The sequence below is a fragment of the Macrobrachium rosenbergii genome, chromosome 7, assembly GCF_040412425.1.
Source record: "Macrobrachium rosenbergii isolate ZJJX-2024 chromosome 7, ASM4041242v1, whole genome shotgun sequence".
Lineage (NCBI taxonomy): Eukaryota > Metazoa > Arthropoda > Malacostraca > Decapoda > Palaemonidae > Macrobrachium > Macrobrachium rosenbergii.
The window spans coordinates 16,852,742-16,878,963 of record NC_089747.1 but is presented as its reverse complement, the minus strand read 5'-3'; the positions used below and the strand labels follow the sequence as shown (position 1 = coordinate 16,878,963).

Sequence of the window (26,222 nt, the reverse complement as noted above, 5' to 3'; positions counted from 1 at the left end):
ATTTCATTATTCATTCATCATTTAGTCCCAGTGCTTAGCCTACGGCTTAGACATGGTATTCTATTTCATTTTAATCCTTTGGGCCAGCCCTATGAGAGCTGTTAATCAGCTCAGTGGTCTGGTTAAACTGTTTTAATAATAATAAACATCGACACAGGTGAAAATGAGGGACTGGGTGTAGGGTCTACTACACCCAGTCTCATTTCTTCACCTGCGGTGATGTGTGATAAACGAATCACGTGCTAAAGTGATTTTATATATATATATATATATATATATATATATATATATATATATATATATATATATATATATATATATATATATATATATATATATATATATATGTGTGTGTGTGTGTGTGTGTGTGTGTGTGTGTGTGTCTGTGTACATACATACATATATACAAACAACTTAAATCTTGCTAAGGCGACATTGACTATCGTTCTAGTGATCGTATTAAAACGACACGCAATCTCTTGGTCATCATCGTTTCTCACACTTTTCCTTCCTTACATGTATGCAACTCCGGTAGCCGTATTCGGGTGAGGTTATATAATTTTCGTAATGAGCTGATTAAATACAATTGTCGTATAGGCATCATCGTACATTTGGTCCTACACCAAGGTCAGTTTGCTGCTTAATGTCTGATTTTGTTCAGTTATCTATCTATCTATTTATCTATCTATCTATACTGTGTATATATATATATATATATATATATATATATATATATATATATATATATATATATATATATATATATATATATATATATATATATATATATATACATACATACACATACAGAAACTAGCGGATATCAAAGATTTGAGGTGATATTACATCCAGAAGATTCGAAACAATCAAGTTACTAACAACGACAGTAAAATATAAACAACACAAAGAAAAGATACGACGATAACTGAACGAAACAAAAATTATGTAGCATTCCGGTTTAGGACCAAGTAACGGGTTGGCCTACGTGAGAATTGTTCCTAAGCACCTCACTACGTAGGTTATGTAACCTCGCCCAATGAAGGATATTTGAGCTGTATACTGTATATGCAAAGAAGAAAAAGGGCGGCAACAATGTGGACCAGAGATTAAGTGATATTTAAATGTTGTTTATGTGACGTCATCACCAGTTCGAAAGTTAGTGTCACCTTAGCAAGTGTTTAGTTTTCCCAAGATAAACTAACAATCTTCGATTGCTAAAAGGTTGGTATTTAATTTAGTGTGATAGGGTAATTACCTATCTGCAAAGTAGGAAAATTATCATGAGAAGACCCCTCCACCCAGCCACTTTAACAACAACGATCGACATTGCAAAAGAAAAATGAAAGTATGGTGTGTCCTTTAACTAAATAAAACTTATTTAAAATAAGTCTACCGTGGCAGCCATTATTATTGGTTTTATAAGAAAACTCCACAATATGTCTAAGATATCTGGTTTAAAAAAATCCAGTACAGTATACATATTCAGCACAAGTACCTCGTTAAAAATATCTTGAAGCGCTTTTAAAATATCCTGTGTTATATATAAACAGATTTTCACCACATTGCTTTTATTATGCATTGTAACGAGACCAATAAGTAAAATTTCTATATTGTCATTTTCGTAATGCAAATTACGAGTAGCCTAGTGCAAAAATGCATTTGGACCGAAGCGTGATTGAGATGCACTAACGGCAGCCTAGGCTGTCCAAATATAGGGCGGGCAAGCAAGCAGTTGCTTTTAAATCACAGCGTTCGACTGACAGACATGGACAGTGTCAAGTATGTCATTTTGCTAAACGCATATGACTGGTTCTTAAATGGAGAAATGCCTGTTTGCGGTGGGAACAATTCAGCATGCTTTGACAACGACTCCTGTATATGCATGTATTTTTAGCGATGCACCTTAAGACAGAAAAGGAAATTGCTGGGTGGATACAGCCTGTTAATTTAATTGCCATTAAATGGCAATGGTGCTTCTTTTGCAATGAGTTCAGTGAAGTTGTCCGAAAAATTTAGTTTCTAAAAAACGGTGTGTGTATTAACATTGTTGGACCTTTTTGTTTCTAGTGCCATGTAAAAATAGCATGCGCATTTCAGTGTAATTCAGTGTGTATTCAAATTATCATAATAACTTGTGCCTGCAATGAAACCATGAACGTCTTTTCTCTGCTTAGCTCGTCTTTCCTCATTAGTTTTTCTTGGGATAGTCTCGGCCAGCGTAACCTGCATACTTTAATTACAAGAAATATTGTCAACCATGCAGTTAGTGATTTTATATTCATTAAGGAAGCATTTGTAACTAATGGCCGAGAGTTTAGTAACTTTTTGTTATTGTCTAAATGCTGTACTTCTTTAAGACTTGCGATCAGAAATGTTGTTTATTATGTTCGGTATAGTTTGTCTGCATCTATTTAAATGGCATTATGTTATATCCTCTTTGAACTGTAATTTCGTCATTTTTAAACTAGATGGTCCACAGCACTGGAATTTCTCTTACTCCAGGAATTCCAGAGCTTTATTTTTAAAATAGGTATGAAAGAAAATTCCCACAGTCAGCGTAACGTTTTTTGACGTGATTTGTAGATATTTTGATTCTCCAGAAGCCTAATCTGAGAGGATTGTAGTGTATATTTCACAGATTTAAATTGATTTATACAATTGAATTATGGATTTCAATAAGCAGAAGCGAAATGCCTTTCGTAGATTCTGTGGTGTTATTAACATCGTCATCAAGCTCTTATAGTGAATTTATGCAAATCTTTGTCTAATTTAAATACTCACATGGCTGGTCGAAAGATTTCATTTTTATACCATTTACGAAAATTTGTGTAGGAAAATGTTCAAGTAATTAGACAAATAGGATTTTTATACCATTTACGAAAATTTGTGTAGGAAAATGTTCAACTAATTAGACAAATAGGTAGAGAGCGAGTAATGAAAAACGAATAAATGAAGCAGATGGAGAACTTGGGAGTAGGGTATGTCCTGGATGATGTTTATTGTCCTGTTTTGTAAAAGACATTTGTGTTATTCGGTATTCTGAGTGACAAGTAAGTTGTCCTTCTAATACACTGAATTAGTTTCTGTTGGTTTATATAAGCCATTTGTTATATTGTGTGAATGGCGTGTATTATGAAGACCATCTTGTTAATAGAATGTTTTCGTGTGTTAATGGTAATACGTTAATGTGTTTTAGGTACTAGGAAAGTTGACCAGTTTTATTTTTGCTTTTGACGAGACTAAACCAGTTAAAACTAAATCTTACACCTTTAAGTTTCTTGTCTTATTATTCTTATATGGCCATAGGGTCATATACACTGCTGATGTATTTTTAAGGGGTAGCCTACAGAATTATGTTTCCATGCAGTGATCATCATTATAGTTATATTATTTGTCATGGGATATTGGTATTAAGATCCATCTAGGTATTTTCTCATGCCTATCAGAAAGTTGCACCTAAGGGATGATGAATCCCTCTCTTGTAGGCTTTCCCAAGACTTATAGCCAGATATATGCAGTGCGCGTAGTGGGTGTGGTGTGTTTAGCTTGGATCCAACACTAGGATTAGAGCCTGACATTGAATTGTCACCTCACTTGACCTTATCAGATCCTTTAATTACACATGTGAAGGGGCATGCCATCTAATCTTGCCTCTCTTCAGCAATCAAAATACCCATGTAAGCTTTGGAATAAGTCATTTCCTTTATATTTCTAGTTATAACTCATTATCACTGAAACAAGAACCACTAGATTTAAACTCTCGGGTAATAAATATGACAAAGTAAAAAAATTTTGATTTTTACTTTCACTCAACTACATACGACAATGTTTTATCTGCAAATTCTATTTTTACGTCTAAGCTGCGAATTTCTCTTCTTTTTCTTCGTACAGAGATCACTCCCTTCAGAACCTGACCTGTTAAAGAGATACAGAAACATTAAAATTAAGACGTATTGATGTGTAGTTGACAATTGAAAACATAATCTTCAACATTCACTCAAATATTGCAATTTAGAAAATTGAGCATAAGATTCCACAAGACATTAAATAGTGTATGAGTAAAAAGCAGGCAGTACTATTATTTCAAATTTAATATCTCTTCTTTTACCAAAAACTTTAGTTAGAAATTTATTGTTAATAATTTCAATTTCAATATTACGGAAGGATCCTGTTTTATAGAGGCCTGTTTTATAGAAACTTCAAGTATTCTGGGATATGTTAATTAGCATAAAAAGCTATATTTTTTAATTAATGATAATAGATCATCTGTATATCTATATGCCTTTTTATACCTAAGTCTACCTTCTAAGGGATTATTTTGCACGAATTTAGATATACACTGGCAATTAGGACTGTGATTAGCACCCACAGCATAAAACAAAATTTTAATAAGTTAACAGTTACTTTTAATATTTATTATAGCATAGGGTACCACAGTGGATATGTTGTCTATGCAAGACCAAATGTGTCTAATAATATACTAAGTTAATATAGAGTAAAATATATATCATACAAGTGTATAAGATTTCTACCAATCGTTTTCTAAACTTCCTAATACATAATAATAAAGCACATACCTTTTTTAACAGGAACAGGATGTGGCTGGTAAAATATTGTCTGTTTCCAATGCGTTGGAGTTGCATGTGGCCCCGTTGAAAAGAACACTGGATTTGGCAACTCAAAGTAAGTATCGAAATAGCCAATTAAACCTGTCAACTGACCATCTCTTTGTACGATAATTGAGAATTCGGATACAAATTCAGTATCCTCCGGCTGAATGGTCATCAAATCAAAATCAGCTATCTTATCTGTAAGGAAATAATTACTATATGTTAAATAAATACTGCATCAATATTCAGAATCATTTATATGTACTGTACTATCAGTGCATCATTTTAAAATGAGATGCCTGCTCAAAAATAATTTAACTCCAGTTTTTGGTATCCATATTTAGAAACTGATCAAACAGAGAAAGTTAAAAGTCAGACTCAATAATGTATTCCAACAATAATGTATTCCAACAAAGGTAACCAAATTTATTAGGCACAGTTTACCATCTGGAAAAACTGATTATTAACACTGTCTGCTTAGCCCTATATAATGTCTGTCTGTCTGACATATATCATTCATGGGTTTAATTAACATTTAATGTTCTGGATATAACAGTTAAGAGCAAAGTCATACCACCATGAACTTTTGAACCACACAAGATAAACTGATGGCTGCAACATCCCATGCATAAGGGTAATCACATTACTTTTCTGGAAGTGTCAAGACAAACATATATGGTGAAACACAATACAAGGAAATTTAATTCAAGGCAAACCATTATTTAAATTGATCTTCTAACTTTATACTGGAATCAAAGATTTTAAACAAGCCTATTTAACCTTGTTTTATCACTCCAAGTGGGGTGGAATAAATTCCTTGCATGGCAGTGGATGTTTAGGTAAATACCTCCCTTTATGTCTGGAAGTTTTCCTTTGACCAATCCAATAACATCTTTTTATTTTTCAATTTTATGTATACTTCATTTTTTGTTTTCATTTTTAAGTATATTTCATTCACGAAGAGAGTGACATATATAAATAAAATAACAAACAATTTTCCAATGATGAGCAAAGTTTATGAAAATTCACAAAGTTAAAAATGTTACCAAGATCATTACAGTACTGAGTGCTAGCATAAATTCTTGATAAACTGGACATATTATCATCTTCACATAGCAAACCTTCACTTTTTTCTTTTGTAGTTGTGTCTAGCACAAGAGAGGATGCAGATAGAATGGATAAGCTTAATGCTTATCCCTTTCGTCCATATATTCTTTTCAATCAATCACTCTAAAAGAGGTATATTTTATTGCTTTGTATGTGATTTTATTATAATGAGCATACTTGTGGTGTGCTAAGGACCAAGAGTGTGTAACTTATTGCTACTATAATTACAATATAGCTTCTGTAATTCTCTCTCTCTCTCTCTCTCTCTACACTAATAATGTTACAAAGTACAATGTGCCCTTCCTGAAGTAAATTAAGTACACTTAAAACTGCAACACACAAATACACCAATTACATTCAAAATTTTATACAGTACATTCACAGAAGAAAAATCTAAACATGCTGCATAGTACGATAGGATTTGGGCAAAAATTGACTACAATCATTGAGGCAGTCAGAGGTGATGAGGTAAATATTTGGGTAGGGAAACCTTTCTGTCAAGTGAGCAATCAAATGAACATCAATCAGTTGTACAGCATTGGCTGCTTGTATGGGAAACTTGCAAACATACCCTTACCTACCTAAATTTATAGACTCAAAGTCCTGCCCTATGGATTTGCTTATAAATGAAGGACAAAAATATGAAAGTAGAACAGCAAAATGGGAGAAAAGCTATGAGAAATAATGCAATAGGAAAGACAAAAAATAATGCAGCTTAGGCTGAATGAATGTTGGATAACCATTAAGTAATACCTAAGGCATGCTGCAAAAGTACCCTTGTGGGAAATATCAGTCCCAATTATTAACTTCTCAAAGTACCAGTACTGTACCTCATTTATTTTTTACTGCCATGAGTCTTGATTACGGGCTAAAAAAAGTACTTTTAAGAAAACTCTTATTAACATCAGGTAATCAATGTGGCCAAGTTATATCATTGCTGTTCCAGTGTCAAAAGCTCTTATACTGATGACTCATTCCCTTATCTTAATAAATACAGTATCAAATATTTTACTAACAATGGTACAGAAAAATTGATTTAACATCTAAATATCTAGCATAACATTAAAATATGCATATTACAACATTTAGATGCAGAGGAATACTCTTTTTCTAAACTCCAAGTTACAAAAATTAACTACCACAAATTATGTACAATGTACAACAAAAATAAAAGGCTGTAAGTAAAAGGCTTACCTGCTGAGGTTATAATGAATTCTTCCTTTACAACTTCAGTGGTTGCTTCTTTAATGACACCACTTCGCATACACGACATCTTAAAGCCATATACATCATCCCAAAAAGCAATAAACTTGTTATATGAGTCTGAAATAACAAACAAGTCTTTGTTCTAAAGGGTCCACAATAATATAATTGTTAAAGGCTTGAAATAACAAACAACTCTTCACTAGTCAATAACAAGCAATAAAAACTAACATACATAAAATACAGAGTAAATGATAAGTTATACAAATGATATTGAACAGCATAACTTCTCACCTGATTTGACAGCTAATTGGCAGTAAAATCCTACTGTGTATTTATACATCAAGGATAACACCCCTTTAAAAATGAGAACCCGAGACATTTCTTAAAACTAGCAGTCACAAAATAATATCTAAAATGACTACCATGAGAGAGGACAAATACAGGCCATTACCTTACTTGGCTTTGCACTTTGAAATGGGAGACCACATGAGTACTTTACTAAGCAAAAAAAATCTTGCTAACCCAAAGGATAAGACATTCCCCGTAATTCAATAATTAATTTCACTATTTGACTGGCTGTCCTCATTTGTACTGATGTTTTGTGTTCTTTTTATGTTTTATGGAGTGTTTGTGAATTTCTCTTCCATGTCTGTATTCTTGTTCTCATAATCTCTTTGCTGTAAGTGTTCAGTATGTCATCTAATTTTCCATTTTTGTGCCAATTGCTAACATGCACACCATCCCCCTGAAAAAGGATTGTTCTGATTTATTCCCCAGGAAACTATGTTTCCAGCTGCTTCATTTGACCACCCATTCAATTTATATCTCCCCATACTAACTGATGACAAGATCTTGTACCTATGCAAAGCTTTCCTTTTGGGTTATAGGCTGTTTTACTGTACTATTTCTTTATTTACTTTTTTTAATTTTTATTGCACATGTATGTTGTTTACCACTTCAAATCAAACTTAAGGCTAACTAGGCAGATGTCTGTATTTAAAAATATAAAATTGGTAAAAAAAAAACTGTCACTACAAGCATTAAAAATTACCATTAAAAGATATACTCATAACCATATATAACATATGAACTAATTAACCAGCTTTACAGTAAGCCTCAATAATTCAGATAAATTGTGAGTACCAGGCTGATTTAACAAATCTAGCTGATTGGCAAAGGGGAGAATACGTCACAGATTCATAGCCTAGGCTAAGGCATGGCTTAAAGTATTCTTTGAACATAAAGAAATTTATTGAATACACTGACAAAGCTTGAATGTCTATGCTTTGCGTCCATTAATGAGGGAAAAATAAAGTCATATAACAATGAGAAATTGTTCAAATGGATGAAAAGTACTGAAATGTGAAAGAAAGACTGAAAGATAGTTCAGAATCTTATGATTTTTCCATCAATTTTTCATCTTAATATGAAAAGACTACTGTATACCTTTATTGGACAAATATTACTTTGATTTCTCAGTCCTTGGAATAGGGAAACTTTGTAATTGTCATCATGTTGCTCTGGATGGAAAAATTAGGATCCTGAAGGTTCTTAGTAATTTCAATAAGGAAGGGTAAGGCTGCAAAACATTTAAATGAAAACATATTATAAATATATTTATGAATTATGTATAGCAAGCTGTCACACTGGTGCATACTTACTCATGTCTTCCATTCCTGTTATATGCATTGTGCATCTGTTGGGGAGTAGTATGCCACCTTTGGCTAAATGCTTGTCTCGAGCATATAAAACAGAGTCCAGCATGCCTTCAAAGAGAAGAAAATAGCCCATCCACTCTGATACAATGAAATCAAATTCATCATTAAATTCCATGTCTTCCAAACGTCCCTTTTGTAGCGTTATTCTGTTCTCCAAGTTGTTTTCCCTGTCAAAGATACAGTATTTGAATCAAAGCAAATAAGGTTAAAATATTAAAATACTGGTATTTTCTGAATAAAACTTATTGTTTAACCTATACAGATCCATCATTCCAACATGTTAATACAAAAACAATAATGAGGGTACTGCCAGTGTTTTCTGTGCAGAAGTATTGCTTTGGCCCCAGCTATAACGCCTTAAATGTCTTTCACTTTTTAAATGTTCCCTTCAGTTTCTTCAAACACTGCTGTCCAACTTACATAACTTTATGGCAAAACTTACGATAGTCTAGTTACTTAATGATCTCAAACATTTTTGAAATACAAAGAGGCTTTACAATACAATACCATTACTCATACACTGCATTGCTTCTCTGCAACAGAATCCCAGTTGCACTAACACACTGTTCAAGATTGAGAGCCCAGACTTGCATATGACACCACTCATTTAGTGTCAGTTTTTTTTTGGTCCACAGCACACCCAGATGAATTACCTAGTTATTGCAGTGCAAAACTGTAATCATAACAATAAAAATGTGAAAAAAATTAATGACAACTGAGCGTCATGTTTTTTGTAAGAAAAGTGGACAGTCACCCACACAGTCCGAGTAAAAAATTTTGTTTAAAGACACGTAGCTCCAACAATTTTCAAGGTAGACTACTTAATTTTGTTCCATTTTGCAGATGAATGATTGCTCTATACAACAGCATAAAAAAGAAGCCTACAAAATAACTATGTAGGTGGAATAATTAGATATTACGGGATACAAGAAAATTTTGCACTCTACCCCAAAAAAAAATTTGCTAAAAAAACTATCTGCAATAAAGTCTTCATTTCTTATCCACAGCACAGCCAGAAAAATTACCTAGTTTTTGCAATGCAAAACATTGTAATTATAGCAAAAATAACAAAATTTGTATTTTTCTTAACATACAAACCCACAACATCATATGAACAGGATACTGTATCCTTAGGCACGCATGCACAAGACGGCTATGAATAGACTCGCTTTGAAGAATAACACTAGGTACAGGGCCATGCAGGACTCTGCGACTCCAATTGTTCCTTAGCCCTCATGACAACAGGAGGTCCTAATGAAAATAAAATCTGGTTATAGAGAAGCCTCCTTTGGATTCATCTTCTGGTAAACACTGAGTCTTCTTAGTCAAGACCTTGTTCCAAACTGCCTTAAAACCAGGAGATATTATTTTGGTCCCTAAGATGCAACATTTTGGAAAGCCTTGAGGATATTTGTGTCTTCCCACAAGGATATGAGAATAATTTTGAGATTCCTCTTAAAGATGAAGCTCTTGAAAGGCATCCCTCAACTAGGTCTGAGAGCCAGTGCATTTAAAGTCAATAGGAATTTCACTGTGTTACATCAAATGCTGAACCTAATGTTTGTCTTAGGCCCAAGGGCCCATCCTTGAGATTTGAACTTCTGACTGCTGCCATTATGGATGGTATCCCCTCAGACTTAGGAGAGGATATAGTGCAAAGGCTCTAAAGGCACAAGGCAGATAAGCTCTTAACAACTCTGCAGATTATTTTCCCATTGCCAGGTCTAGATGATATTATAATATGCACGCCTCTTACGTGCCCTTGGTTTGAAGCCTTAGTTAGGGATGTTTCCTCAGCTTTAGCCAGACCACCTGTGATCTTGACTCAAATGGATGAAAATCCCAGGCAAGATTTCCGGAGCTAAATGTTCTTCCCTGCCAAGTAGCCAGAATGGGTGTGATAAAGGTAGCAAATGCTAGGAGGCTGGTGACTTACATCCTGCATATCTGGACGGTGTGCCAGTTCTCTTGCCAACAGTGTAAGAAGTGGGAACCCATTTTGAGAAGTCTCTTCAGTTTGCTTTTGTTCTTTGACTCCAAGAGCCTGATGACATCTGACATTTAGGACAGCAACCTTTTTCCTACTCAGCTGGTTAGGGAGATTATCATGAGGTTAGATGCCACCACAATCAGAGCTACCAATGGTGTCACTTGGCAGCTTGAATTGTTACACAACTGGATTAGTAATTTTGGGTTTCAAAAGGATTGTTTTACCTTTTTGAAACATGTTATGGCATATGTAAAATGAATTTATATGTGGAAAAACATTCACCATATACATCTATAAAAGCAAAAGAAAAGTAACAGCTTTAAAGATGTAACAATTTCAGAATTGTTTCCTCAAACACAGAAGCATCAACAGGAAAAGTACTCATGACATTACCAGCAATAATATACAATACTCAACATCAGAAAACAAACAACCGAGTAAAAGAAAAACTCTTGGAAAGGTAATAAAGTGATGTTGACAATACATGAATGGAGAACAGGGGACAACTTTTACTTACCTAACTATATCTATTGCCTGATATATGACATCTGACATGTCCACACCAGTAACTATGGCTCCAGCTTTAGCACTGAACATAGACAGTATACCTGTTCCACAACCAAGATCTAATACACGTTTCTTGCCGAGCAACAAAGAATTGCCCAAAATTGCATCCCTGTATGATTCCGTTCTGACTCGATCCTGTAAAATGGATACTGATCTTCATATAATAATAATTTTTGCATTACACTTAAGACAATATAAGTATTAGAATTAGTCAACTTAAATTGGTAAACCTTTTCATGTTTATACAAGATTCTACAAAGTTTATCTCCAGAGGAGCCTTGAAGGGCCAAAAAATTTTAATAAAAGAGGAAACTTTGCATTTAAACACAAAACAAGAAATAAAGCTGAGAAAACTGAAAATGTTGAAGGTTAACAGCTGAATCTGCGAGGCAGAATAGTGAATTAGGAATAAGAGGCTGAAAGAAAACTGACAACCCAAAAAAAACATGGTGATGGTTAAATTACTTATGTTACTGTACTTTATACAATTTCACAAATAGAATATTTAGAGAAACTCTCAAGCACTGAATTTAGAGTGCAAAACTGACATGGAAGCATATGATAAGAACATTCAGTAGATAAAAAGTTTAATGAAAAAAACATGTGCCCCTCTTCTAATACTTACAGAAAGCATTTCATGATGAATATCAAAATGGGCATAAGAGTTGAAATATCCCTCATCCTCTTCTGGTCTTATGCAGCTGACTGTTCGAACTGATGGTCGATGTTGATTCTGTAATAATGTACATTCATTTGGCAAACTGAACCATGTACGTATTTAAGAACTTGAACAGAATGAAAATTTGTAATTGGTATGCTTTTTCTGCAATAGAGATCCATGCAATGAAAAATCTCTTGAGAAAACTACAAAATAACGTCCTATTTTATCCTTAACTTGAGCTTTATTAGCCAATGTCTTGATTGGCTCTTATATGATTGACATATTCCTTTACTGTACTATATAAATTCTTAGAAATAATTGCTGCATGAACTAAGAATGACCAGAGCTGTATGTACCGACACTCATCCAAATCAGCAGGCAAAGTAAAATGAACTTAGGAGAAAATCAGCCTTCTAAAAAGAATAACGTAATCATTTTAGTGATCTAGACAGAAAAGAGAACTATATTGTTTGCTTGTTTGATTGAGATAGCAATCAGAAGTCTAGCCTTGCTTAACACCAGATGGCAACATTCTTGAAAGACTTTTGGAGGCCTTTATGAAGAGTGATAGTTTTTTCACTGAACCATGAATCTACCATGAAAATGAAGTACAATTCATTTATATAAAGATTAATTGATTTGTAGTTTGGGTATCCATGTTACTGAGCCAGCATGTCAAACAATTCCTCACTAGTATCTTTTTCATTTTTAAATAATGAGAACTGACATTCCCAAAATTTCATTAAATCAAATAAACACAAGTTTTCTTCAAAGCTTACCTCACTGTTTGCCTGTGCAGCCTGTAGCATTCTTTGCATGGTTTCTGACTGCTTATCAATAATTTCCTGTAAACCTTCAACAGTGGATTTTAAGCTTTCAATTTCCCTGTCTTTGTTTTTCATATGGTTGTTCTCAGGCATTGTGAAGTCTTCAACATCTGCAAATATTTTAAATTCACTTCTATATGCATCCAGTGCAAATTAAAAAAAACTGTAAAGTGGTAACTAAGTTACAAGTGTTTTACTCAATTCCAAAAAGAAATGGCTGGTTCAACAAGGAAAGATACTTTATAAATTTTACCTGCAAAAGAATACTATCATAAATTAAAACAAATAGCTTATATATATTACATTGTCTTTTAAGGTTACTATTGAATAGGTAAAGCCATCCGTTTCACAAATACAGTACTGTATATGATGCTGAAGCCGAGTAAATTCAGTAATAAATGTAACTATAGTAATAACATCACCAGATAATATGACATTTTAACTAAAAATAAGTCATCTGTGTATATATCAATTACTGTACTTCATGACTTTCTGTATTCACAATTTTCATCATGGCTACAGTTACAGACACTGAATTCAAACTCACCATACATCAGAAGAGCATCATCTTCAAAAGCTGGTTTCATATATGTATCACAATTCCAAGTAATTTTATCCATTGACTTTAATTCAGAAGGCGAAGGTTTTTCCATTCTCAAGAAATTGATTAACTTGATAAAATCAATTTGATCCATATCTTGACTGCAAACAAAAGCTTTAAAGTCAAACTCATGCACATCTTTAATGTGTGTCCAGCAGGTCTGAATGGAAAGTGTTCTGTCATCACAAAATAAGCACATGGTTTTCATATGAATATCTTCTTCCATTTCTTCCCACATGTCTTCATTGTCATCTGAGCAATCTGACTGATCTAATCCATTCTGTGATGACAGCTGCGTTACCCCAGTCCTTTGATGGACTGCTGCATTATCATCATCCTCTAAAGGAGGCATGTCATCCCAATCAGTCATTTTAAGCTGACTCTGTTCCTGAAATAAGTGCAATGTCAAAAACAATGCCAAAAAAATACAAAAATATTGTAGTACACATGGATCAGTTGTTCACACCAGTCATCAAGCTCACAAATACATCCTACATTATACAACTTTAACCATTAAGCTTCTGACCCCCGTAGGGGGGTACTACTGCTGTCGGTGCACCTATGAAGTGCACTGTAAGCATTACTTAAGGTTCTTTGCAGCGTGCCTTCGACCCCTAGCTGCTACCCCTTTTGTTCCTTTTTTTGTACCTCCTTTCATATTCTCTTTCTTCCAGCTTACTTTCCACCCTCTCCTAACAGTTGATTCATAGTGCAACTGCAAGGTTTTCCTCCTGTTACACCTTTCAAACCTTTTACTGTCAATTTCCATTTCTGTGCTGAATGACCTTATAGGTCCCAGTGCTTGGCCTTTGGCCTAAATTCTATATTAAATTAAGCTTCTGACAAAATGTCATTTAGTGCTGAAACGAAAACTGACAGTAAAAGGTTTGAAATGCAACAGGAGGAAAACTCTGCAGTTGCACTATGAATCGATTGTTCGGAGAGGGTGGAAAGTAAGATGGAAGAAACAGAACATGAAAGGAGGTACAGTAAAAGGAATGAAAGGGGTTGCAGCTAGGGGCCGAAGGCAAGCTGCAAAGAACCGTAAGCAATGCCTACAGTGCACCACATGAGGTCTCTGTAATTGGCCCTGTAACGTCTTTGTTCTTTATAATGTGTTGCGTTTGATACTGAACAGTCTTGGTAAAAGACATGAACCAAGTATTTCCCGACGGCTTATCTAGTGGTTTGTGAATTAAAACCCCTTTCTGCTTCGTGCCGAGCACGTTGTTTAGGTAATATCCACCAGTGTCCATCCCATAATTGATATATAATAATTGTAGTCAGAAAAATAAACGGTCCAACCTGTTATCCAGAAAGTAAATTGCACAATATTAACAAATTACATAATTACCTTGTTCTTGTCGTATTATGTAACAAATAAACCTCACTTTCTTCCCTTTGATACTGGAGATAGATCACACTATGTGTTTGAGAAACCAATGTGTGTGTACATCGTTGATCGCTCACACGGACGGATTTGTTATTGATTCTTCTTCATACTTATAGATATGGGACACTATGTCTAGCCCTAGTTTCTCTCAGAGAAATACTTGCTTCTTTAGGATGGTCGTAATTGTGAATTTTATTGTAGTATAGTCCAACTTGAAAGGTTTATCGCTTTTATAATGTTTGAATCAAATATTAATGGCTGGAAAAAAAGAGGTGATGGCCAGTTAAAATGCCAAACTAAACAAGGTCAGTAAAGAAATACTCGAATAGGATGGTCTTTGTACTAAACTAGTATATTATGATGACCAGAAATGATGTCACAAGTTATGTTAATGCCAAGTAGACATGGAATTTGTAGACATACCACTTACAGGAAATCCCAGGTATCTGTCACTTAAAACCTAACCTCATACCAAGAAGAACCCGAAATTAAAAGTAGCATTAAGTCCAACTTCTGTTGGTGCTCGTTGCTAATTTGCGCTGTGTAATCTGTTATTTTATATTTTATTATTCATCAGATTGGTAACAGTGGGGAAAACAGTATTTATTGCATTCTTACACTGTATATTTAAAATGTCAGATCTGAGACTCGGTAATAGAGTGATATTCATGTATAATGTCTCATCAAGTTCACATCATTTTATCATATCACATGTTCTTATTTGTGTATGAGGTCCCTTTCAAACCTCGTTTATGTAAAAGAGAAAATAGAAAGAGAAAGGAATTTAAGTAAAAGCCAAATCTAGGCAAATATTTAGATTGCAATAGAGGAGGGAGGACAAAATTTGTAACAAGTTTGAAGGGAGTAAATGCACGGAAGAAGCATCTCAAAGAAAAATCCCAGAGTTCCAAAGCCTGAAAAAGATGGCGGTGTAGTGGGGAAAATACAAGGATAGAGTGCAACAGGAAATAAAAAAAAAAACTAAATGATGAACCCAAAATAGTAAAAGAAGAGTGCATAATTTACGAAGGGAGACTGAAAGAATATACACCTGAACTGGCTTACAGCAAGAGGCGACAAATGGCGACATATAGCAGTAAATAGATGTCAAAGGACAAATTAGAGATAAACAGTCACTCACAAAATTAAGTTGTTAGCAATACGACAGAGTTTCAGGCATTATTCGGATTAATGGATGAGATCTAAAGGGTCCAATATTGATTTGGGTGTTTACATAGAATTATCCCTAAGCGTTATTGCCTAGACCTAGACTAGAGGAAAGATTGCTGTTAGTTTTCACTTGGATGTAACCAAGACTCATCAACTTATTTTTCTTCTCAGTCAGCATAAATTCGTTTTATTTTCTATTAGTTTTAGTTGCGTGAATACTACTCATTCCGTAACGCTATTAAAAGCATTATTCATTTTCACATTGGCATGTTTGATGTTATTAATGGAGAAATAAAATTTTTTGTCATCTGGAAATAGCTTGAATTTCATCCCAAGACTGTGTAGGGTGTTTGACTACCCAGTCGTATCTATACAAAATAGGATCTGACCCAGTATACTTTCTCTGAGGGATACTTCTCATTTTCATGCTTCCCAAGATGAATATGAGTTTCTAGTCTGCAGACATTTCTAACATATTCAAAAAGACTGTCAGTCAATTCTTGATCAGGGAGCTTTTTTACCATTATAACTTAATTCATCAAGAAGCTGATACAATTTATTCGTTCTAGTTGCTGCTTTTCGGATTATAATATTCAGTTTTACTCGTCAGTTAATTGTATTGGTAATTAACTTATATATTCTTCCCATGCAATGTAGGTTTTTAACCTTTGTTTCTTCCTTCTTTGCACTCTTTCCCCTTTTTTAGTCCCAGTCGCTTCATTTAACCGAGGTGAGCTGTCCTTAAATGTCATACCTTTTTTCCATCAGTAGCAACGTTAGTTTATTGTGTAAGCATCACTAATCTTGTATTTGCTTGTGCAACGGTCATTAAATATGAATGTTTGTAACATCTCCATGGAACAATTTTCTGGCGAATTTTTCGGAGGCTCTAAAGCATCGCTCCGTTTTTTTTACGGGATATAATATTCGAACACAGGGGTTGGGAAATTCAGTCTTATCTTTATTTAATTTCCAACATCCATGGCCAGTTCTGTTTCTAATCCTCTCAGTTGCTTCTAATGTAAAACATTAGAAGCAACAACAACATTATTCACGTCAGATTTGTGAAATCTTATGCAATTTATGCATTTTTTAAACAGTAAAGTATAATTCCTTGTTCTATGATTCGCTGCATAATTGCAGCAGCATCTATCATCTTCTTCCACTTAAGCATCGCATTCTGTTATGTGTTAACTTGCCTTTATAACATAAACACTGTGACATTCCTGTCTTTTACTTATGTATCTCCCCCCCCCGGCTTTATTTTATCATGATTCTTATGAATGAAATCTCACAACTGTGTCAAATATCATTATACAATGCCTAGTATTCCCCGGCAGATGGTTTAGTAAAAATATTGGAAATCTTGCTCTCAATATTCTAGTCATTGCAGATATCAGTTTCTTGCACTCAGGTTGCTTAAGAGATCTTTCGACTCTTCACTCGATACATTGCATATCATAATTTTGGGTGAAAGCTTCTTCGCATTTTTTATAGTTCATTTGTCCACATCACAAGTTTTACATGCAGCATCACCTCTCTTGCCGTTAGTTTCAAAATTCATAACTGCTCTCTCATCAGTAAATCTACTGTCAGCAACTTTAATTCCCCTTTTCTTTAGCAGTAGCACATTATCTGCGGACTCAATAGTCAAGAGATTATATGTAGCACCTTTCATCTTCTTGGCCATATCAGCATACGAAAAATTTGATACGTCAGCATTGAATACTTCATCTATCTTACCAGTGGCCTCAACTTTCACTTCCTTCACCTTTACAGAAATCTGATTGCTATCTGTCGTTGCGTCAGTTCGAATGTATCGTTCAGAGTTTGCAACTCATTTTTTTCAAATGATCTCTCAATATTCTACACACATCGCAGACCCAAATTACCTTTTTGTAGGTTTCCACTCTACTCCATGAAGACCAGCATATTTTTTGTGTTCATGTACTACAAAATGTACATCTTATCCAGGCACTGTACTTCACCCCGCCCGCACGCCTTAATTACCAAGAAGTCGCCAAACAATCACAGAGCGCAGTTTTGCTAAGCACTACAATTTTCAGTTATCAAGACCACAAGGATAACTAATATCTTTATTTGTTTTTCAGTCACTTCACCAATGAAAATATATTGAAAGAAATCAGATCTATTCTTGAACTTGCATTCCTTATCATCTCGTTTTCAACCTAAATGAGATAAGCTTTTGCCCTGGAAAGATTCCTGAACATTAATATTTGAGGCACTGTTAATTATTAAGTAACTTAGAACCGGATCTGATATATGGAGAGTGGAATTTATTGGACAATCAATGTCGTTAACCAACGATGCGTCCAATTTATCACTAAATAAGACTGCAGTAAGATTTCCTGGATCTGCATTCATAGTTAAAGACCCGGTCTTGACGAAGACGTGGCATGATAGGGAAAATTTTAAACAGTATACAGCAGTGACCCTAATTCGCAATAATTTATTTTATTTTTTACCAGTTTTAGAGAACTTGAGGGATCTTGGTTAAGATGCATACCCCTTTGATATTTACACAAAACTCGGGACGTGGTTTTCCATTAGCAACTATATATTTAGGGGATTAATTTTCCGACTCTTCTTATACTTTCCTTACCACTGTCATTAACACTAATTGCTTCCCATAACGGGGTAACTGCCTGACACGCTGCCACTTAGATTCTATGTCTTTTTATTTTTCACTCACGTTGAATAATTGAATTCCATATCCTCATACGGGGACGCAGTGTCGACTGCCTTTTTTATGTATTTAATGTAATTTTTGTTGTCTCTACACCCTTCTTTTTCTGTGCAATATTCAGATAAATTTATTCTTCGTTTTCCCTTTGCTCTTTTGAGGTGAAAGAGGTGCCGTTGTAGGTCAGTTACTTCCGTAAGTTTATAAAGCGACTAAGGGCTGTTGAATAACCTACAGTACTGTGCACTAGCTGGCTATACTCTGAGATTAATAGACTTCTTATAAAATACTTCAGACATGGTAAGTATATAACTGTTACCATGTTTATCAGTTAGGCTCCGTAAGTGAATTTATTTGCAGTATACTGTATTGTAGGCTTGGTTTATTCTTTTATCTGAATACTCAAAGGCGTGGGCCCGGCTACCCAGTACCGTTCTTCCCGAAATGTCATATGTGTTTAGACGTTCGGCGGTCATTAAAACATGGTGAGTACTGCACGTTGCCCCCGATTTTAATCATATTTGTGCAGATTATCCCAGATAGCCCACCTACTTTTTACACCTATTCAACCCTTCCTTTTGTCGCGTTTTAAAATTTCAATTTTTACAGTTACCTGTTTTCTGAAAACAGGTAATGTTTACAAGAATAGTTTAGAGGTGTTTGTCAATTTGTCCATTATATATTTTAGTAAGAAGGCATCCCTATAGAAATTATGAAACCCATATTTAACATAACTGGAACAGTTGAGCGTGGGAGGGACAAAAGTCCACAGGCTAATTGCATTATAATTTATTCACTATATAACTGGTGAAATGATGTTTACCTTGCAGGTTTATGTGATTCTAATGAATTTGATATCCATTTTCATTCTAAGATGTTCGATCAACCCCAGAACTCCCTTAGGGTATGGCCACACTGCATTATCTAAGCCTAGAGGGAAACTTGACCAACAAGGCCTTGACTAGGCCTAACCTCAGTTTAGCATAAGCTGCACTAGTTCATTCATTTTTATGTTTGGATACCCTCCTACTCATGAACATTGTGTTCTTTGTAAAGTTAAAATGGTTGGTTTTAATTTTAAAAAATAATACAATAGAAATAGTTTTTCTTTTATTATTAATTAATTTTAAAAAACTCATCATGCAGCAGCAGTGAATTTTTTAATGTATAAAAGGTATGACAAAACTGTACAAACATTTGAAACAAATTTTCATTTGAGTATTTTAGAATAATTGTTGTGTAGTTGTTTCAGTGGTAAAAGGTTAAGTTCCTGAAATTTAAATGATAGGGAAAGATAGACCCACTGCCCTCCTGTTTGAAAAACTTTTTCTTATAATGATTTGGCTCATTCTATGTGTGGCAAAATATTAAGTACAGCACTATACTAGTAATATGTTAATTGCAAGAATTAAGGATAAGTGTTATTAGACTGAAATATACTTTTTTTTAGGATAGTTATATAATTAATAGAAATTAAATGTTGTTTATCATGTACTGTGCCATATATATCTTGTTCTTACTGATCAAGCCAAATTTTTCCTTTTTGAACACCATCAGTTATTACTTTTTGCTTAATGTACAAAGTTAAAACATTTAGTATTCTTGGTATTGCAATTTTCTTGCTTTCTGATGTCCAAGGAGAAACTTCTTTAATGGTGAGGGTTGTTAATACTGATGGAACCTTGTCTTTTTCAGACAACTTCTTGGTTTGTGGGTCCCTCTGGTGTCAGATTTTCAAGAGCAATAGCAATTGCAGCAGGTTCTACAGGGTTCTTAATGTATGTTCTCCCAAACACCGTTCTTACTGAGAAATACAAGGACATCACACAGTTGTACAGGCAAGTGAGTTTGGTCATGTTGGTATTATTTAACCCATGGATTAACCTCTTCCTTTATAATGTCGAGTAGACTTGAAAATATGACCTTACAATTGCAGAAATTCTAATTCTGGTAACCTAAATTATCCCTATAATCTTGATTCTCAACATGGGTCGGGGCCACTAGTGCAGTCCCATTTTCTTTGTTGCAGTAAGTGCTTAATACATTTTTATTTTTAAGAAGGCAGAGAGTTGTTTGTGTTTCTAAAAGAATTTATGCTGTCAAAGAAGAAAATAGTAGTGAATATATGTCATCAGATGACAAGGGAAGCTCCAATGATGAAGCGTTATCATACGCTAGAGTTGTGGTAAAGGCAACAGGTAATGATGTAAAGCCATTAGAATGCCAAATCCTCCATTTTCCTCTTTGGGAAATAGTGAAATTCATTTTGGTTATGAGGAAGAAGAAAATGTTTGTCAGTATTTTTAGAATTTTGCAGATGATACTTTAAAAATGTTCATCAAAACATAATTATTTGATGAGACTAATATAAATGCAGGTGAAAAGCTGAAAATCCAAGCAAAGCAAAATGAGTGGCATGCAGCATTCATTGAATGAAAGGAGTTTTCTTAATAGTGTAATTAGTTGTTGTTGTTGTTGTGGTTCCCCAGACTCTGTTATGCCAGGAAGCCTGCACCGCGCAAGAAGGACACCACGCTTTACTGATCTGACCATAACTGTGTGGTAGTGTGGATGTTGTGTTGTTGTTGTCTAAGAGCTGCCAGAGTTAGGCAATCTACTAAGAGATGTGTAATTGTGTGGGGACTAACTTGGCAGAGTGGACATATGTCTGTTTGGGTGTTGTCTATGCGGTGTTTGTAGGTGTTTAGTGATTGGTGATGACCATAGCGAAGTTGAGTCAGGTGTACTCTCTCCAATCTTGAGAGCTGTGTTTCTGTACACTGCTTTATGTTGGGTGGGGTGCAGTATTTTGTTGTTGGGAAGGTTATTAAGTGCTTGTCTGTGAGGTGAGTATGGATGCTTTTTGTTTTTGTGTGCTGTTTGTGGGTGGTGGTATAGAATTCAAGATATCTGTATAGTGTCTGTGTGGTGTCTTGCTATTTGCCTGTGTGTTGGAGGGTGGTCGTGAAGGTAATAGCATGGGCTGTTTGTGTTGTTGTTTATGACCGATGCCAAGAATTGTGTGCCTCTCATGTCTAAGTGTTGCCTGATGGTGAGAATCTTGGTTTCGGCGTGTAAGTGTTCTATTGGTGTGGATTGTGTACTGCCAAGGATGATTCTCAGAGCTGTGTTTTGTATTATTTTGTAGTTTGTTTATTGTGTGTTGGATATGGCAGGGTGCCAGGCTGGGCAGCGTAGTTTATTATGGAGCGGATGTATTGTTTGTATACTGTGATGAGCGTTTCTTTTTGTTGTCCAAATGTTGTGCCTGTTAGTGATCTTAGTGCATTTAGTCTAGGTCTGCACATTTCTTGATGATGTTACTGACATGGAGCAAATGACACTGAAGTGTTGTATGTGACTCTAGGATTTTGTTTCGTGTGTGTGGGAATTGTGGTGTTGTTCAACGTTGCTGTGGGTCTGTACTGATGTTCTTTGTTGTGACTAGTGAGTAGTGTACTTGTGGATTTTGTTGGTGCTACCTGTAATCTGTTTTGTGTGAGCCAGTTTTCAAGTTGTGTTATGTAAGTCTGTACTTGTGTGGAGCATACGTTTTGTCTGCATGTATTGATATGATTGTTAGATCGTCTGCATATGAGAGATGTATATATGTTGTTAGGTGGTGTTGGTATGTCATGCATGAATAGGTTAAAAAGTGTTGGGCTTAGGCCGGAGCCTTGTGGGACGCCGTTCGGGAAGTTTCTGATTTTGGATGACTCTCGCCATTGTAGTGTACAAATGCTTGTCTGTCTGTTATGTAATTGGCGAGCCAGCGTTTGGTGTTGTTGTGTAGTGTGGTGTTGTAAACTTTGTTGATGAGAAGTGGTCTAGAGATGGCGTCAAAGGCTTTACTTATGTCTATTGTGATTAGCAGTGTTCTTTGTGGTGGGCGTCTGAGTTAATGCCATCTTGTATTTTTGTGTAAGGTTGGTGAGTAGCGTTGTTGTGGAGTGGTGTGGTCTGTAGCTATGTTGAGTGGGTGACAGTGGTATGTGTGGTGTGGTTTTGCGTAGATGAGGCGTTCTGCTACTTTTGATGGTGTGCAGAGTAAAGTTATAGGTCTGTATGAAGCTGCTTGTGTGAGGTGTGTTTTGTTTGGTTTTAAGTGCTATTATTTTCCCCAGTTTCCAAATGTGTGGTATAATGCAGTGTCGTATGAATAATTGGCTATGTTTGTCAGTGTTTGTGTGCCATGGGGACCTAGATGTTTTAAATGAATGTTTGAAATGTTATCGATGCCCATGGCTGCAAGAGTTTTTAAGTTGTTTAATGATTCTAGCAGTGTCTTCTGTTGTGGCTAGTATTACTGTGTAATCTAATGGGAACTGTTGTTTGCGTCTGTAGATGTGTCTGTCTTCTTTGTATTTGCGTAGGTGGCTGATTTTTGCGTAGTGGTTTATTAAGATGTTGGCTTGTTGTTTTGCGTGAAGGATCTTGTCAGATGTGGTGATTGAGGCGTGACTTTGAGTGTTCCCACTGTTTGAATTGATGAGACTGTTGATAGTTTTGTGTAGTTTGGATGGGTTGGTTCTGTAGTCTAGTGTACCTTGAAAAGTTTGCCAGTTCTCTGTCTGTTTTGAGTTAATTTGGTGTTTATTTCTGTGTTTAAATCATGTATGCGATTTGTTGTGATTTTGTGTGTGGGGTTGGTGTATTTCTTAAATTGTTTCGTTCTGTTATGAGTCTGTTTATGTCAGGCGTGAAGTTTGGGTTGTAGTGTTTTCTGTTGCCTTTAGGAACGTTTCTTTTGTCTGCATTGTTTATTATGTCGTTGAATTGTATTGTTGTGTTGTTTAGTGTCTGTGATGAATGGTGTATGTATGTGATGAGGCCTCCGCCATCACCATGTTGTCTGTCTTGTCTGATGGCTGTGTAATTTGGTATGTTGGGTGTTTTATGTGTGTGTTTCAGTTTTGTTTCTTGAATGATGGCTATGTGGATCTTTTGTTTGTGCATGAAATGTTTTAGTTCAATGTGTTTGTTGCGAATGCCGTCAATGTTTAATTGTAAGATGTTTATGTTATGCTATTATGTCTAAGTGTGTGAGTGCGTGTATTTAGTGGTGCATTTCTGTGGGCGTTAGGTGAGTGTGTGCTATGGGGTGTTGGGGTTTGTGGGGATGTTTGATTTGTAGGAATGGGTGATGGTGTTCTGGGATTGGAGGAAAGTGTGGTAGATGTGAGATGGTGATCTGTGTGGTGTTGGTTGGTTGGTGTTTTTGTTGGATAGGACGTGCTTGTTGTGTATTGTTATTGTTTGTTTGTGTGTTTGTGTTACGGCATATGATGCACTTCAATGTACATTGTAGTCTTTTAGTGTTCTCAGTGTGGTGCAGTGTACCCACCCACCACACAAGTTGCAGTGGACTGATCCAACCCCGGCGCGAGAAGCTGTGACTCGTGTGCTGCAGATGGGACATGTGTAGGGGCCTGGGTTTAATTCTATGTCACCGGCTAGGATTAATTGTAGGGATATAGTAGCGGGTTACCATATCCCTTCAGGGAAAAACTGGAGATCCAGTTGCGCGGCGCCACCCCGGGCGCGGTACCCTGCGGAGCATTGGGGAGCCACTCCTGTATAAGAAAAGGGAAAAACAAATGTATGGGTAAAAAAATCTGCGCTTGCAACTTCATCCTTTTGAAAAGTAATACTGTTTCACCCATAAATCATGTATTTTTTTCACTAATACTGTAAGTTCAAGATGTTGAAGGAATCACAGAATCAGTTTTTCTTTTTTCTTCAACTTCATAATATCTGTGGTAGCATATAAAAAATTATAACTAGAATTTTCCACAAACAAGAAAGCAGTGCTGTAACTTCCAAATAGTATTTGACTCCAAAAATATTTCATTACAAAGTATCATAACTTTCAGATTTTGGATTTGTTCCTACAGTAATGAAAACCATCGCCTTTTATGTGGGAGGATTCCTCACTACAAGCTGGAATGGGGGATTGAAAATTAGTAACAAATTAGCTTATGATGGCAGATGAGTAGGAGGTCCCCCCCCCACTCCTGCCATCATAAGCATTTTTTTCCAACTACAGTCAACTTAAGACTTCTTTTTGTGCTCTGAACCAAGTTGAACTTCTTTCATCCTTTTTATGGCATGAATGGTATTTGTGTTTGCACAACAAGTATTTGAACAGGGAAAGTGAACAATGAAAGTTGTGAATGACATTAACAGATGTTTGGCCACTTAATATCCTTGGTATTAGATAACCAGTTTTATTGTTAAGGATTTGTGCTAGGAGTGTTCTGGCTGGTCTCTTTTGTAGTGGAGGAACACCAAAAGACATCAGCCAAATTATTCGAAGAAGAATACTTTGCCTATGTTGCCACTGAATCTTTTTAGCTCCTTCCCTCTGGATGGGGGGAAGGTGGCAGGGAGCATGCACACAAAGGTAAGTGACCAACCAGAGCTCTGAGAGTGCTGACCCAGGTATGCATGCCTGGGTCTTCCCAGGTGTGACAGCTGTGTGTGTTTGTGGTTCACCACCTATTACCAGTGTTTTATTGGGGCTTTGCTGGAGTAGTAACAGATGTTTTTGCTGAATATTTTGAGTGACATCATTTGTTGTTGTTCCTGCTGCTGTTTTTGCTAAGGAACTCAATGCTGTTAAGCCTCCCGTAGCAGTTGTCTTGCTTGTAGGGATACCATCAAGTACAGGCCATTCTCTGATGCTGCATTTTGCCATGACACATTTATAATAACCAAGGAGAGTAAGATGTATGGATGGAGTAAGGCAACGAAATGCAAGCACGTACATGTATCTTCCTCCTCCTCCTCATTGAGCTCTTCCTTATCATCCTCTGTCTTCTTTTGCCTCTTCTTCCTCTCAGGGGAGGAAGAAGAGGAGGCAGCCTCAGAAACCCTCTCATAGGACTTTCCACAGACTTCCAGTGCCTTCTTCTCTAAAGATGGCATGTTCACTCACCTGCAGGTGGGATGTTTACCATCAGTAAAGTTAATACTGGGTTCTCTGAGCATGCTTGTGAACCAGTGTCTTCTGCATTGGTGCCAGGAGTGTGCTGGCTGGTTTCCCTCACACTGGAGAAGCTCAGCAGCAGTGGTAGATTCTTTTGAAGGGAATTGCTGTGCCTTCAGTTCCATGAATTCTTTTGGCTCCTTCCACCCAGACTGCCCTTCCTCCCAACCTTTTGTAGCTGACTAGCCCATGCTTGCTGAGATTGCTAACCCAGATGGGCATGCCTAACTCCTCCCAGGAGAGACAGCTGTGTAAGTTTGTGGTTCACCACCTCTTACCAATATATTGTCATGCCTTGCTGGAGCACTGACACATATGGGTGGAGTAAAGGTAAAGCATAAGCAAGCTTGTCCTTGTATCTTCCTCCTCCTTGCCATCATTGACCCCCACCTCATCTTCCTCCATGTCTTCTGCCTTTTCTTATTTTATTAGGAAGAAGAAAAAGAAGAGGTGGTTTTGGAAGCCACATCAAGTGAGCTCATTCCATCTCTGGGGATTAGCCATGGTATGCTCTCACCTGTGGTGGGACATCTGCCATAGGGTTAACACTGTGTTAGCTGACCATGCTTGTGAACCATTATCTCCCTGTTACAGTTAACCCCAGTGTTCGTGGGGATCGTACCTCACACCCCTCCCCCCCCAAGAATAGCTAAAATCCACGAATACTTAAAACCTCTCTA

General features: G+C 36.0%; 2 protein-coding genes and 1 long non-coding RNA gene across 7 annotated transcripts in view; 2 read left to right on the top strand and 1 right to left on the bottom strand.

Annotated features, from left to right (window-relative positions):
- The window catches only part of LOC136840196 (uncharacterized), a 58,861-nt gene extending 52,895 nt beyond the window's left edge, over positions 1-5,966 (top strand). Inside the window, exon 4 of the long non-coding RNA XR_010853554.1 lies at positions 4,590-5,966. This is a non-coding gene — a long non-coding RNA (uncharacterized lncRNA). The remainder of the gene's footprint in view (positions 1-4,589) is intronic.
- LOC136840194 (uncharacterized) lies at positions 3,783-14,830 on the bottom strand. The gene is made up of 9 exons (XM_067106694.1): positions 14,642-14,830; positions 13,234-13,675; positions 12,639-12,796; positions 11,824-11,931; positions 11,149-11,333; positions 8,585-8,808; positions 6,912-7,040; positions 4,578-4,808; positions 3,783-3,915 (listed from the first exon to the last, which is right to left on the bottom strand). The coding sequence occupies exons 2-9, from the start codon at positions 13,655-13,657 to the stop codon at positions 3,806-3,808; spliced, it is 1,569 nt and encodes a 522-aa protein (XP_066962795.1). The 5' UTR covers positions 13,658-13,675; positions 14,642-14,830; the 3' UTR covers positions 3,783-3,805.
- Positions 14,831-18,700: 3,870 nt separating this feature from the next.
- Positions 18,701-26,222, top strand: part of LOC136840192 (transmembrane protein 177) — a 53,112-nt gene continuing 45,590 nt past the window's right edge. For 2 of the 5 annotated variants that reach the window (XM_067106690.1, XM_067106689.1), the window contains exons 1-2: positions 18,701-18,854; positions 20,250-20,392. In XM_067106690.1, coding sequence (XP_066962791.1) covers positions 18,852-18,854; positions 20,250-20,392 — 146 coding nt within the window. In that variant the 5' untranslated portion in view covers positions 18,701-18,851. Of the gene's footprint in view, positions 18,855-18,902; positions 19,040-20,249; positions 20,397-26,222 lie in introns of those variants that run through there. The other 3 variants (XM_067106692.1, XM_067106693.1, XM_067106691.1) reach the window with 3 other exon arrangements.